The sequence below is a fragment of the Talpa europaea genome (assembly GCF_964194135.1).
Source record: "Talpa europaea genome assembly, chromosome: 10".
NCBI lineage: Eukaryota > Metazoa > Chordata > Mammalia > Eulipotyphla > Talpidae > Talpa > Talpa europaea.
This window is the reverse complement of record NC_140077.1, coordinates 26,003,603-26,018,935: the sequence shown is the minus strand read 5'-3', so window position 1 is coordinate 26,018,935 and position 15,333 is coordinate 26,003,603. Positions and strand designations below refer to the sequence as shown.

The 15,333-nt window shown below is 42.3% G+C and overlaps 1 protein-coding gene across 1 annotated transcript in view; it reads left to right on the top strand.

Annotated features, from left to right (window-relative positions):
* Window positions 1-243: 243 nt before the first annotated feature.
* EXOC6 (exocyst complex component 6) overlaps window positions 244-15,333 on the top strand; it is a gene marked incomplete at both ends in the record, with an annotated part of 175,824 nt that continues 160,734 nt past the window's right edge. The window contains one exon of the mRNA XM_084245652.1: window positions 244-365. Coding sequence (XP_084101778.1) covers window positions 244-365 — 122 coding nt within the window. The remainder of the gene's footprint in view (window positions 366-15,333) is intronic.

Below are 15,333 nucleotides of genomic sequence, written 5' to 3'. Positions count from 1 at the left end.
AATATAGCTGGCATTAGGCAGGAACTTTCTGAACTGTGTCAAGGTTAATAATAAGTAAAATGTTATAAGTGGAGACAGGACAGCAACAGCTGTGCAACATTCTTGGAAGCAAGGATTTTGAGAGCATGAAGTCAGTGAGCTCAGTTTTTGTTACTACCTTGGGTGAACAGAGAACTCTTATAATAATTATAAGAGAAAAGATCTTTCTTTTATAAATTACAATTGTTTTGCACTCAAAATCTGATGTCTTCAGCTGGAAAATCAGGGGCATTTGGAGCAATGTTGGAAGAAGACCCAGACCAAACCTATGAGAATGTTCTGGCTGAGATTCAGTCTTTCGAGCTGCCCATTGAAGCTACTCTAAGGTAGGATTCCTTTCTATTTTATTGTTTCTTCTTTAGTGATTGTGAGATCACTAAAGATAATAAAGAACAGCCTTTAAAATTTAATTCTAACTGTCTGCCTGCATCTTATTCACTTTTTAAAATACTTTTCTCTGTAACAGAGTAAAAAAATATTTTTGGAAAATAGGTCCAACTCTGTGTACACCTAGTTTTAAAGTTTTATTTTAACCTTAAAGTAATTACAATAAACAACCCACCTTTTTTTGCATTCTATTTGTTTCTTGGTTCATTGTCACATTAAAAGAAACAGAAATGACTTTCAAATGACCCAGAAGGGTCTCATGTCATCCTCAAATAGATATTCCATCTCCATTTATATGAGGTTTTAATTGTTTTCTCAAAAATATCACTTAGTAAAAGACACAAAGGACTATTAGACATATAAATGAAACCCACTTATATTTGGCAGATGTGAGTTGCAGAAGAAAGTGGAAAATGTTTATTTGTATTGTTGCTGCTTTCTCAGTCATATGGCAGCTTCTCAGAGATGTATTTTTTTACTTCCACATAAGATTTAAAAATAGCTCCTTTGGTGATATGGGAATTTATTTGCATACTTCAAGAGTAGGATTAAAATGAAAGACCATGTACCTTTGTATTAAAAGGGTCTCAAAAAAAAAAAAGAACAGCTTTCAAAATTTAATTCTAACTGTCTGCCTGTATCTGATGCCTATCAGTGTGGGAACAAGCTGACAATCACGGAATGTGATAGTGGCAGTCAATAAATATTTGTTGACTAATATTTGTAGATTAAGTGAAAAGGATTTTTTCATGGTGTTGTCTTTTTATCCCCAGAAAGATCCCAGGGCCAAGTGCTTTGAAATTCACTATAGTTTAAATCTGAATAAATTCCTCCTAAACATTTAAATTTGATTTTGCACCAAATATATTTTGAACCTAAACAGAGAGTCTAAGAGAGTGTTAAGGGAAGAGTAAACTATTGATATTTATTAGTTGATGCTTGGATTAGCAATTTGTACGTACAGTTGCAAACTAATTACAACTCAATTATAACTGTTACTTATACTTCATTTTTCTTTACCCTTAGTAAATGGTTTATTGATACTAGATGACAATGAATGACAAAATATTATCTAAATTTAAAATTTTTGCTACTTCATAGAAAGCATCTTTGGAATAAAAAAGATTAAGATTTTGCTTTCCCATAATAGTAAAGCTTTCACACTCAACTGGGCACAGTTTTTTCCTCAACCTGCAGTTTCCACTCCTTTACCAACTATTTATGCCTACAACTTCATTTTTTTTCTCACAATCACATACAGGTAATTCTTACCAATTCAATAGGTAAAAGAAACAGGAGCTTTTTACTGATGGGAGATTCAGTAAGTTTTTTCATATAAACCTTGCTTTTTATATTGTATCAGCACTTTCTAAAACATGTGCATTTGCCTGGTGACTTGGTCAGATGTCTAAAGGGAAACAAGACAAGGGGATGAAGGGGGTGAAGGGAGCCCAGACTTGTTTAGTTACTTGGCTTCTTAAGCCATCACTGCTTCAGCGCATTTGACCTTCAATCCCTGACCCTCTCCTCTTTCCCCTGGTCTCACAACTCTAGCCAGCATCTGCAGACTTCATTTGTCCTTGGAACTGCCCTCCTAGAAAGTTTTGCCTTGGCATTAGCTCTAACTCCCTGCTTTGGTTTTTGGATTTGTTTTTTTTTAAAGATTTATTTATTTTTTAATTTTATTTATTTATTTATACAAGCACTGGGTACAGTCAGAAGTGCGGGAGGGTGAGAGAATTCACCAGAGCCAGAGCTGGAAGCAGAGCAGGCAGAAGGACCGAAGTACACTGCTGAGGGGAGCAGCGGGCGGCAGGAGAGGTCTGTGCACCATGTGGGACCCTCCTCCGGTGGCAGGGGAACAGCCGGGGATCGAACCAGCGCTGCAGAGGCTGCAGGCAGCTTCGCAACCCAGCGCTCAACCACTGTGCCACCGGGGAGGCCCGGTTTTTGAATTTTGATAGCTCTGTCCTTATAGTGAGCATTGCCAGTACAAATCCTGTACTTGGTTTTCCTAAAAAAAAAAAAAAAGTGAGTTTAGATCTGGTAGTCACAGCACTCTCTTAGCACCACCCTCAAGAGTGGAGACTGCACATATGTCTTCCCCATGTGCTGCCCTATCTCCTCCACCAGAGGACCTAGAATGCCCACTGTTGGCTTCATTTTGGCCAGGGATGAGAGCACTCTTTCCAAAGGCTACTGTTAAAGGGCTCTTATGTTATTTTGAAGGACAGACACAGAGTTCCTAATAAGCCCTTATCTGGGACAATAGTAGCCCAAATTAGTATTCCTAAATTGTTGCTCATTAATCATTGATTATATGAGATTTCTTTGGCTGGCATTCAATGCCTTTTTCCGCATACCCATGTGTGTTATCGATATTCCAATGTCAACTATTCTGTTCTCCTGCTCTTATAGAACACATTGACTCATGTGGCCAAATATGACAGCTGGAAAATAGAAAACTTTCATTTTGGCCAAACTATTTGACAATAGTTCACTATTTGACAATAAGTTTTGAGATTTTCTTCCTCCTGATCCCCATGGTTCCTTTCCTTTATCATTCTTCATTCTTATCTTGCTTACCAAAATCCAACCCACCTTGCAAAGCTGAGTTCAGATGCTCCACATAAAGGAAACCTTCCTCATCATGCTACAGATGTGACTGCTCCACCCTTTAAAGCCCCAAAGAATGAGAATGGGAATGGGAATTTGTTCTGATGCATTTGCCCCTCCCCCCCATTATAACCATTCTCTGTCTGAAGGCTCCTAAGGGCAGGACCTGTGCTTTCTGATATCTTATACTCTGCACATTGTAGCTTGATAAATATTCATATTAATAGATGAGCTTCTGAGTTAACGGCAACCTTGTGAGGCAAAAAGAAAGAAAACAGTCCAGAAAGAAAGTCATCATTTCAGAAAAAGGAGAAGAGGCAGAATTATTTTAATAGTTACAAGCTCTAAAGGCAGAAAGGGTGAAAGGGGCGGTTGACTAGAAGGGCTGCAAAGGTCCTGCTGTGAGACTCGGGAATGGATAGTGAGGGAAGGTTTAGAGCATCGAGAGTTTGGGGCTGGGAATACAGGAGAGAAACATTGACAAGGAATCCCTGTGCTTGGGATCTGAAGGAGAGAGAACATCTCAGAGTGCTCCTATTCATTTTCCCTTGTCAGAGAAGAAAGCCATTGCTTCAACGGACATTTTCTGTTGTAAAATCTTTAACTCTGGTAGCTTTCATTCTGGGCTCACCTTGCTTTTTAGGAAAGGGATCTCAGGTGTCCTGCTCAGAATTGGTGTCCACATCTGGAATGAGTGGGGTTTGCTTCTTGACCAAAGTGAACTTAGAGAGCTCAGTGGCTTAGAACTCAAAGAAAGTTTCTATCGAAGTCATTTATGGGTGACTCAGCAGCTTTTCTTTCACAGTGTGCAAGCCTTTCTGACACACTCCCTTGCCCCCATCCTGCATCATGGAGAGAATGAGTCTCCTTTACATGAGGAGCCCTCAGGAGGTTGCTGAGTCTGGAAGTCACACTCTTAGGGAGTGTTAATGGCCCGCGGTGTCTTTACCCCGCCAAAGCAGCCTGCTGCCTGCTTGGCTGCTCCTAGAGCAAGCTTCTCCCAGGGGGCCAGCCTGTCTCCTGTTTTTCCCCACCATGGACCCTTGGGTCAGCTCCTTTGGCCAATGTGTTTTGGTTGAAAAGTGGACAAGAATCAGCTGATTCTGAGGTCCTGTGTAGGTTTCATTCGATGCGTGAAATGAAAGCATTGCCCACAGTATTAAGGTTGCAGTTAAGATAATTTCAGGGAAGAGCAGACTATACTCTTCCCATGTGGGGTCTGTGTGTGTGTGTGTGTGTGTGTGTCTGTTTGTTATCAATGATATAGTCATCTTGTACAGCTATGACAACTGAATTGGGAATAAAATTCCAGGGTAGAAAGTCGAATTTGATGCTAGCAATGCAGATGGTGATTCAATTCAAGAGAAAAGGAAGAAATATTTTAAAGGGCTTATTGCTAGTGCCTATGTTTTGTTAGCATAGCTAGTTCTGTTTGGGTTCTTCAAAATCTCCTGACTAGCAAATTGTTGGTAGGCTGATACTCACCAGCAGTTGGAGTTGGGAGTTAGCTTTGCTGCTTTAATCTTTTTTTTTTTAAGCTTTATTTTTATTTATTTATTTTATTTATTTATACAACCACTGGGTACAGTCAGAAGCGCGGGAGGGCTAGAGAATTCACCAGAGCCAGAGCGGGGAGCAGAGCAGGCAGAAGGATCGAAGTACACTGCTGAGGGGAGCTGCGGGCGGCAGGAGAGGTCTGCGCGCCATGCGGGACCCTCCTCCGTGGCCAGGGAGCAGCCAGGGATTGAACTGGCGCCGCAGAGGCTGCGGGCAGCTTCTCAACCCAGCGCTCAACCACTGCGCCACCAGGGAGGCCCTGCTGCTTTAATCTTTTTGCCCTGGACATCCCTGCTTTCATCATGTCACCACCATATGTTAATTTCTACTGGATTTTCTCACTCTCTTCAGGTTTCCTTTTTTTTTTTTTTTAAGATTTATTTAGTTATGCATACAAGAGCTGGGGTGCAGTCCAGAGATGCAAGGGGGTGAGAGGATTCACCAGAGAAAGAATGGAGAAGAGAACAGGCAGACTGACTGAAATACACTGCTGAGGGGAGCAGCAGGCGAGACAGGAAAGGTCTGCTGCGCCATGTGGGTTGCTCCCTGGGCCACCGGGGATCGAATTTGTGCTGCAGAGGCTGCAGCTATCTTCATAGTACAGTGTTTAACCTCTTGCACCACCAGGGAGGCCCCACTTTAGGTTTCCTAATTTTCACTCCAGCCCCTCCTTTAAGCCTTGGTATACCCTGTTCCTTACCAACTCTTTCCTTTAAGTGGTGTGACTGTCCCTTATAGGTATAATGGCTGGCTGTATCCTTGCTGAAGGAAACCACAGTAATATTACCAGTCTTATTCAACATTACCAACTTCCTCCAGTAAGGATGATCAGTAGGTTGCAACTAGCATATCAGTTCTAATGCAGTGGTACTGGTTGCCTGAACCCTTTTGTTGAGGGTGATTCTGATCAATTAGAGATGGAAGTTATGGTCTTAAGGTAGAACAGTAGCAGTGTTCATAATATTTACCATATTCTTATTAGAACTGCCTGCTGCCAGGCCTCATCCGTCACTAGTGAATATAGTCTGGGCTAATGATGCCTCTTGGAGTCTGAAAGGTGTATGCTGTTAAGCTTCTTAAGAACAGAGCCTGAAGTCACAGCCTATCTGAACTGATTGCGTTCAAAGGTCACAATGTGAATTGTTGTTATATTTGAGCCTGCGATTAAAACAAAAATTATGGACACATTGAAGGGTACTGCAAGCCTAGTGGGAGGTAGTGAAAGGGGACATATCCAAAGAAAGCCCTGCAGAGGCCTGGGAAAAATAGGAGGAAAAGGGAATTGTACAAGATGACGTACCAGAAGAAATTTTTGTAATTGTTTTATGATAACATAATTGTTTTACGCTTGTATTCACAGACTCTCTCCGGCTCTTTTCCAAAAGTTGACCATGAAGTTTTACCAGTTTAAGAGCAAACAGGATATTGTTATTTCTTTGACTTTAGTGCTTTTAGGAATGAAGATAACATGCTTTTAGAAAGGACAGAAACTCAAGCAAAAACAAAAACAAAGCCAACTAATAACCTAAACTCTATATGCAATAAAATCCCAAGATGATATACTAAAAAATATACCTAAATTCAGCTGTAGACATTCTAGAATGTTCTTTCTGTTACATATTCAGAAATGTAAATTATGTTAAATCTTACTCCATCAAGTATATTGATGAAGATCAAAGGTGTAGGTTTTACTGGCTATCTGATTTTGGTCATAGTTTCTGAAATTATAAAATGGAGATTACACTAAAACCTATCTCAGATGATTAACATACATGAAGTACTTAGCACAATGCCTGCAAAACACATTGAAAATGCTCAATAAATATTAGCTAATATTATTTCTAATTTACATCTGGGCATATATATTCCAGTATAATTTACTAAATATATACTTTAGAGTGTTGAAGGAAACAAGCATTTGCAAAATCTTGAATTGTGAGCAGGTGGGAAATATTGACTAATGTTAATTTTATTTTGGTTAAATAATAGGGGAGAGAGAGCAATCCCTTTTTCAATATATTTGCCAGTGCTTATATCTTATACTACTGTAAGATCATTACCTCATTTAATTTCTGATGAGAGTGGAATACAGTACTACCTGTGATGGATATAGGATGGTGTCCATAGAAATTGCTCATAAATATATGTGGGCCTATCCATAACTGAAACCTGCCATGTCTGCAGCATCTCAATAAAGCTTGGGCTCCCTGATGAAGGTGGGCTGTGGAGTTGCCAGATTTTTGCTGAATATTTAAATGATACCATTTGCTGTTTGATCTTCAGTGCAACAGTAGAGAGAAGTTAGAAAATATTTGTCTGTTTGGGAATCAATTATTCCTACCAGGAAGACAGTTTTGTATAAGTCAATAGGCCCCAGAGTGAGAAGGACATGGGGTGTTGTCTCTATAACTACTAATAGAGCAATTGAAAGGATTACATGAATGAGGCATGCTGTGTTTAATATAATACCTCATAATAGCAAATGCTCATTCACTCATTCATTCATTCAGTAAATAAGTATTTATAGAACATCTACAGTGTGGTAGGCAGTGTTCTAAGATGGTCAGTGGTCTTGCTTGATACAGAAAGATCAAGCAAGAAATACCCTTCTTATAGGAAGCTTGTATTTTAGTGAATGGAGCTAGAAATAAACAACTAAAAAGTAGTGATAAGTGCTACTTAGAATAACAAAGCAAGTGAGGGGTAGGGAGGACCAGGGATATTTTGCAGAGAGTGTGCAGGGTGAAAATGTCAGTTGTTATTATTATGATTATTTCATTTACATTAGTTACATTTCTAAATCCATTTTGCCAAGAGAAGAAAAATAGGACAAGTGAAAGGAGAGGGAGAAGGACAAAGGGCAATAAAGGAGAGTTAAGTGGGGACAGAGTGAGGGAGAGGGAGGCCTCAAAAAGGGTGAAGAATAACAACCACCAATGAGGGAATGAAAGAGAGAGAAGAAAATAGTGTTGTACACGTGTGTGTGTGTGGGGGGTGTTGAGATGAAGGAAAGAGGGAGAATGGAACTTAGAGAAAATAACATTGCCCTTTAATTGCTTAACATACTTTAAGACATTTAGCTTTGGGATGAGCAAGCTGGTGATGACTTCAGGACATTGTTTGGAGGGCAGGACTAGCTACTAATTTGTTGGACATAATGCAAAATGAAAACGCAGACCCTTTTGTTCAAACATAATGAAGAATTATAAGAATTATGAAGAACTACAAGGTGATGGCAGACCATCAAGCCAAGTGTAGCTGCAGAGACCACAGACCTCTGAGCCAGCCCTTCCTGAGAACCTAGCACAGAGACGGGAACACAGCAAGCATTCAATAAAAACAGTCAGTGAATGAACAGAACCCAAGGTTAATTACTCTTGAACTCCTCTGACGACTGGCCCACATTTCAGAAAAAAAGATCTTATTTGGCTTCAATTTCAAATTTCCTTCTATTGTTCTCCATTGTGCAGTCTAGATCTTTACAGAATAACTGACTCCTGGACACAGCTTTGCAGCAGGAATCCTCCGCATCATTCACATCTTTCAACATTTACCGAGGGTGGCCACTTGGGGTCACTGCACCAACAAGGCAGAAGCAGGAGGGACGTAGCTGTGGTGACATCCCTCCAAAGTGGTGGTTTAGAGTCAACGTATAAAGCCTGCCAGTACTTTATATTTTGATAAAATTCTACAGCTATATAACAAGCGCTCTCAAACTATGTATGAAGCATCTGAATGATAATGAGCGAAGTTTAAGAAGATGACTACAGTCATCTATAGTCAGCAACAGATTCCTAGGAATTCCTGGTAGTGGGGAGGAGAAACATTTTCTTTTTTAAGATTTTATTAATTTATTTATGCGTACAAGAACTGGGGTACAGGCTAGAGGTGCGGGGGGTGAGAGGATTCACTGAGACAGAGTGGGGAGCAGCAGGCAGATCTACTGAAATCCACTGCTGAGGGGAGCAGCAGGCGAGACAGGAGGGGTCTGCTGCGCTATGTGGGTCAGCTCCCTGGCCAGGGATCGAATTCATGCTGCAGCGGCTGTGACAGCTTGTTAGCGCTGAGACTTTAATCCCTGCGCCACCAGGGAGGCCTGGGGAGGAGAATCTTTTAATAAAGATGGACTGTACCTCTTGAAACATGCTTTTATAACATTAAGCTTAACATCAGAAGTATTCCATATGAATCATTCTTTTAACAGATATTAACGTAAGTATGTAGTAAACAAAACGGACATTTTCCTTGTGCCTGGAAGTGGAGACAGCGGTTTTTTACTACCACGCTATCTGCCTCAGAGAATGAGTACCGCCTCCAAGGACAATGGAGAGGCGCTGAATTTAGAAGCAAATTCTGGAGGGCTCACTCACTAAGGTGGATCTAGAGCCAAGAGTCTAATCCAAAGACACAATCCCATATCCCCCTCTACAATGGCAGGAAACAAATTTCAGGCTGTTTCCACCCACTGGGCATCCAAAAACAAGGTTCAGGTTCAGTTCATTCTAGTTCATAAAACTAAAATGTCTTGTTAATGATTAGCAAAATAAACATTTATGTATCTGGCTTGTACTTTTATTTTATCAAAGAGAAGTCTAAATTCTGGACTTTCTGATTTAATAACAAATGCCTGGTAATTCTATTCTCCAGTACTAATGTTAACTGAGCTCTGGGTTCAAGCAGGGACTATTATTATCTCCAGTTCACACTTTTTTTTTCACAAATTAAAGTCCAAATTCACAATATCATTGTCCTCTTTTTCTCTGATTTACTCACTTCCTTTTCCCTTCCTACCTTTCCCTTTTGGTAACCACTCACTAGTTGATCTTATAGTTCAAAAGTTTATTTTTGTTTTATTTAGTTCATCTGCTTGTTTGTTTTCTCTCCATACCACATATGCGTGAAATCATACAGTATTTGTCTTTTTCTGTCTGGTTTGTTTCACCAAGCATAAATCTACCATCTTCTTTGTTAGGTTAAGTCTGAGATATTTGACTCTTCTTTATGTGATTGTAAATTGAACGATTTTCTTTTTCTTTTTCTTTGTTATTTGTATATAAAAATGCATTGGATTTTGTATGTTGATTTTGTAAACTGCCACTTTGCTGTATTCACTTATTGTTTCTAATAGCTTTTGGGTGGAACCTTTAGGGTTTTCTGTATATAGTGTTTAATCACCTGCAAATACTCATAATTTTATTTCTCCAATTTGGATTCTCTTAATTTCCTGTTGTTTTTTGATCGCTCTAGCTAAAACCTCTAATACTAATACTAAATTGAATAGGAATGGTGACAGTGGGCATCCTTGTTTTTTTCCTGATCTTAAAGAAACAGCTTTCTGTTTTTTACCATTGTGTATTCAATTGGCCATAGGTTTGTGATGTATAGCCTTTATTATGTTGTGGTAGATTCCTTCTATCCTATCTTGTTTAAGTTTTTATCATGAACAGGTGATCAATATTGTCAAATGATTTCTCTGCATAGGATACTATCATATGATTTTTATCTTTTCTTTTGTACATTACATATAATGTAATATGTTGATTGATTTATATCTATTAAGCCATTCTTACATCCATAAATTCCCTGTTATTGTGATATATAATCCAATGAATGTATTGCTTAATTCTATTTGCTAGTTTCTATTTGCTAGTAATTTGTTGAGGATTTTCGCATCAATATTCATCAGGGATGGGATATTGGTCTGTAGTTTTTTCTTTTTTTCTTATTTGTCTTTGGTTTTGAGAGGACTGCTTAATGGCTTCATCTTCTCTAACGTACCAGCTATGTGGTCTTAGATAGGTGACTTAATCTCTATAAGTCTCGGTTTCTTCAAATTAAACTGGATATAGTGAAAGTACTCTCCCAAAGGATTAAAATAGATTTTAGTAAAATCAGTGTTGATTTAATTATCAGTTAAATTAGGAAATACTAAATTAGATAATATAAAGGTTTCAGAAAATGGTGTTGAGTAAATAACTATTATGGTTCTTGTTTTGGCTACTGCATCTTTATTTTGGAGTTATTGAGCAATGCATCACTTTAGAAGATGTTCCCCTCCCCACACGCACTCCTTTAGGTATTTGCTGTCCCATGTCCATAATTAAAATTTAGTTATTTAGAACATTTAGCTTTAAATTCTTAGCAAAAACCTTCAGTAACTAACGGAATTGTCAGAAGTCACAGAAGGAGGCAGCAAGAGCTGTTTCAGAAGGAGAAGTGGTATATGGACTTCCTTTTTGACTTGAGTTGCATGAATGACACTGCTGCTAACACTGAGGTAAGCTCTTTGGGCAGGTATTGAAACAGGCCTGGAGTGAGGTGTACGTACATAGGCAAGGCTGGCTTCCCAGGGCAGGGGCATTTGGAGCTTGATTTGGATATATGTGATCAGAATCTGTGAAGAGAAGGGGAGAAGTGAGTAATGAATGTTTAAGAAAGGAAAGCCCAGTCAGGAGACAGTTGCCAAATATGTAACTGGCCTGGGACACGTGCTCTGCTCTCCCTACCTTGTTTAATCTTTCATGACAATGAAGTCTGACCATGCACAGCAACCGAGCTAAGGGAATCTGTCATTTCCTGCAGAGAGAACTGACTTTCTATTTTCTTTGTAGGAAGGCCTAACATGTATCTTAGTTTCTAATATTTTGGTTACAGAATCAATTTTCAAAAGTTAAATTTTGTCTCTCAAGAGCTGAACCTGCAAGCGGGAAGTGCTAACACCAGGTAGTTGTGTGCCAGTAACTGGAGAGGCAGTCAGCTATAAAAAAATTCAGCTTTTTACTACTTAATAAAAGCAATGGCGTGAAAGGCTAGAATATCGGGATATGGCTTGATCTAAGCATAAAAATTTAGATAACCAGAGGCAGCAGGGAATTTGAGCTAACAATGTCTGTTAGTGCTATAGATTTCTATTAGGCAAATGAAAATAACCATATTATGAGACGTATATTTAATATCAAAATGTAAAGAGAAAGTTTGAAGAAACTAACTTTTTACAATTTGATAGTGTTCTAATTCCTTATTGCTGCCAATCATGTATTAATCAGACACCTACCTTGGACCCAGACCTGTCTGGAATGCACCTTCAAACTCATCCTGAGGACCTCCCTGGTGGCACAAGGGGTTAAGCACAGCACTGTGAAGCTATCCACAGCCACTGCAGCATGAATTTGATCCTGTCTGGCCAGCCAGGGAGCTACCCACAAAGCATAGCAGACCTCTCCTATCTCACCTGCTGCTCCCCTCAGCATTGTATTTTAGTCAGTCTGCCTGTTCTGTTCCCCACTCTGTCTCTGGTAAGTACTCTCACCCCCTGCACCTCTGGTCTGTACCCTAGAGGTGCGCATAAATAAATAAATCTTTAAAAAACAAACAAACTCATCCTGAATGCTTTCTAGCAGCTTCAGAACTTCAACATAATTTGGTTTCAAAACCCTTTCAGGGCCTCCCTGGTGGTACAAGGGGTTAAGATACAACCTATGAAGCTATCAGCAGCCACTGCAGCACGAGTTCGATCCCCAGCCAGGGAGCTACCCACATATGGCACAGCAGACCTCTCCTGTCTTGCCTGCTGCTCCTGTCAGCAGTGTATTTCAGTCAATCTGCCTGTTCTTTTTCCCGCTCTGTCTCTGGTGAATCCTCTCACCCTCCACACCTCTGGCCTGTACCCCAGTTCTTGTATGCATAAATAAATAAATCTTTTTTTTTTTTTAAAAAAACCCTTCAACTTTCTTTCAGCCATGTGCAGAACTATGTGGGGAACTATAGGAAATTGCAAAATAAAATTTTAAGAAGTCATCTCTGAACTCAGGGCCCTTAACACAGTGTGACCATGCTGGTGGACATGGGAAACTTTTTTGTTTCTGCGTATTCTGAATCATGAGTTGAGTGGGATTTCCCACAGGGGATGTGGATGCTCCTGTACCATCAAGACAGTGGAAACAGGCTTGTGATGGGTTTTCTGGGTAGGATGAGCACTAGGATACAGCAGGATATAGGATATATTCCCTGGCCTTCCAAGGAATCTTACTTAGAATACACTAAGGCATATTTAGGTTTCCTGGGTGCCAAATGTACACAAACACACACATCACAATTGTCTGAAGAGGAACTAAGCAAAGCAAGTACAAACTATTAAAACAATTGTTGGGAGAGTGAATAAATGTGCTATATTGAATATACAGTCAGTAGAGATAGTTATTAGGGAAAGCATTGTGGAGATAAATTTGAGTTGACTTTTCTAAGTAGGATAGAAATTTCAGATTAATAGGAAAGAGGGCATTTATATATATTGGCAATGCTTATTGGACTCTTCCTAAGCATGGTGGGCAGAATAATGAATCTCCCCCTCCCACCAAAAAAAAGAAAAAAAGATGTCCCATGTAATCCTTGGACTTCTGATTATGTTACCTTGTATGGTAGCAGATATACTGCAGATACTATTAAAGGTAAGCCCTTGATGGAAGATTATCCAGAATTACATGGTTGTGTCCAACCTAAATACAGAGAAGCTCTTAAAACACAGAGAAGCTTTTCTGGCTTATGTTCAGATCAGATGGAGGTATGACTACACAAAAATGGTCAGAAAGATGCAGTGTTGCTGAATTTATAGATGAAAGAAGAGGGCGGTGAGCAAAGGTATATGGGTTGCCTCTGGCAGTTGGATAAAGAGATGAATTTTCTCCTGGAGTTTTTGGAAAGGAACACAATTGTGCTGATGCCTTGATTTTAGTCCTGTGAGACCTTTGCTGGACTTCTAACCTACAGACTGTAAAATAGTAAGTTTGAATTATTTTAGGCTACAAATTTGTGGTAATTTGTTACAGCAATAATAGAAAACTAACGCAATGTAGGACTGCAATATGAGATAGTCACTACAAGTATGGTCATTTATCGATGGGGAAACTGAATGTCCACCCAGCTGCGAAATGGAGGAGCCAGGAATTAAATTGAAGACACTTCTCTTCAAACTTTATGCTCTTACCTATTATGCAATCCCCCCTCCCAGGATTTTTGTGTGGAGAAGATAGGGGCAGGCACTAGGAAAAGTTCACTGAAGGAGATGAGTTACATAGCTGGATAGTTAAAAGCTTGGGTTGATAAAAAGGGAAGTTCACAGCCCTGAATTAATGAAGACAAGAAAATAGTCGCCCCTCAGGGCTCTGTTTGCGCTCTCTTTCCTATTAATCATACTCAGTGGTTGCTTTGATCTGGACAAACCTGCTTACTTAGCGTCCCACAAACATGTTATTAAACATGATTCTTCTACACTAGTAATTTTGCCCAAGCCACCCTGCCTCACTTTCCCACCTCACTGAGGCCCACTCAAGAACCCAGCAGCAGCAACTTGGCGCATTTGGGTTCAATGATGGCATGAGATCATTGCCCTAGGCCTCTCTTGTATTTTCTCTATGAACTGTCTTAATTTTTCGTCATATAATTTTTCTGGTATTTATAATTCATTTCCAAATCGACTAGCCTCTGCGAACTTCCTGCGGGGGGTAGGGCCATGAATCCAGAGGGGTCGTCAATTGCCTCATTCCTAAAATAAATCTTATTATCAAGCACGATTTTGCGTTTGTTCAGGGCACCTTTTCTTCTGTGACTCTATGCAACCGACTGCACCAGACCTCCTTGCTAAAATAAATGTTTCCGTAGCCTTTTATTACACATTGAGGATAATTATTTGATGGTCGATTTCCCTCACGACGAGGGTGTCCTCCAGCGCGCAGCAGAGTCTGCCACGCAGGAGACGAGGCTACAGAGTAAAGGCGCTCCAGACAGCAGGGGCCATGACGGCCGAGCGGCCGCGGGCGGGACCCGGGTCGCGCCTCCACCCCTGACCCCTCAGGGCAGGTGCGGGTGTCGTGTCCAACCCGGGCCTGGAGCGCGCGGGCGCCCGGCGTCCCCCGCACTCGGCGCGCCCCCGCGCCGCGCCGCCCCGCCCCGCCCCCCGCCTCCCCTTCCGCTCCCTCGCGCTCGCACCACAGGCCGCGCGCCCCCGTCGCTCGCTCGGCGCCGCGCCGCGCCGGAGCCTCAGCTTCCAGCCAAGATGGCGGAGAGCGGCGAGGCTCTGGGCACCGTCCCGGAGCACGAGCGGATCTTGCAGGAGATCGAGAGCACCGACACCGCCTGCGTGGGGCCCACCCTCCGGTAGAGTTCTCTTCCCGCCCGGGGGCTGGGATCCCGGGAGGCCCCCGCCGGGCGCTGGTCGGGAGACCGGCTGAGCGTCCGCCGCCGGCCGCGCGCAGGGCGGCCCGACAGGTGGTGCGCGCGGAGCGGGCGGGGGCGCGGGGGCGCGGGGGCGGCGGGCCGGCCCGGGGCTGGGGTTGGGGCCGGGCCTGGGCGGAACGGGAGGCTGCACTTGTCGGCGCGGCCCGCCCCGGTGCTGAGGGCTGTCACCCGCGGCCGGTGGGTGTGGCTGCCGCGCGCCTCTGACCCCCGGCGCGGCGCGGCCTCACCTTGGCCGCCGGCCCCGGCCTGGGGTCCCCTGGATGCGTCTCGGGCCTGTGGGGGCCCTGCTGGCCTCCCCGCTGCGGGCGGCTGCCGCGCCGGAGTGCGGGGGGCGCCGGTTAAGTGCCGGCGGCTGGCGTGACCGGCCGGGCGCGCGGCTGTGGAAGCCTGGCGCCCCGGGCTGCCCCTGGCGTGGGAGAATTGAAATTGAGCGGGAGACGCCGGCACCTCTGTCCCCACCCATTCGCCCGCCTGGGGGCCGGAGTGGGCGAGAAGGGAGTG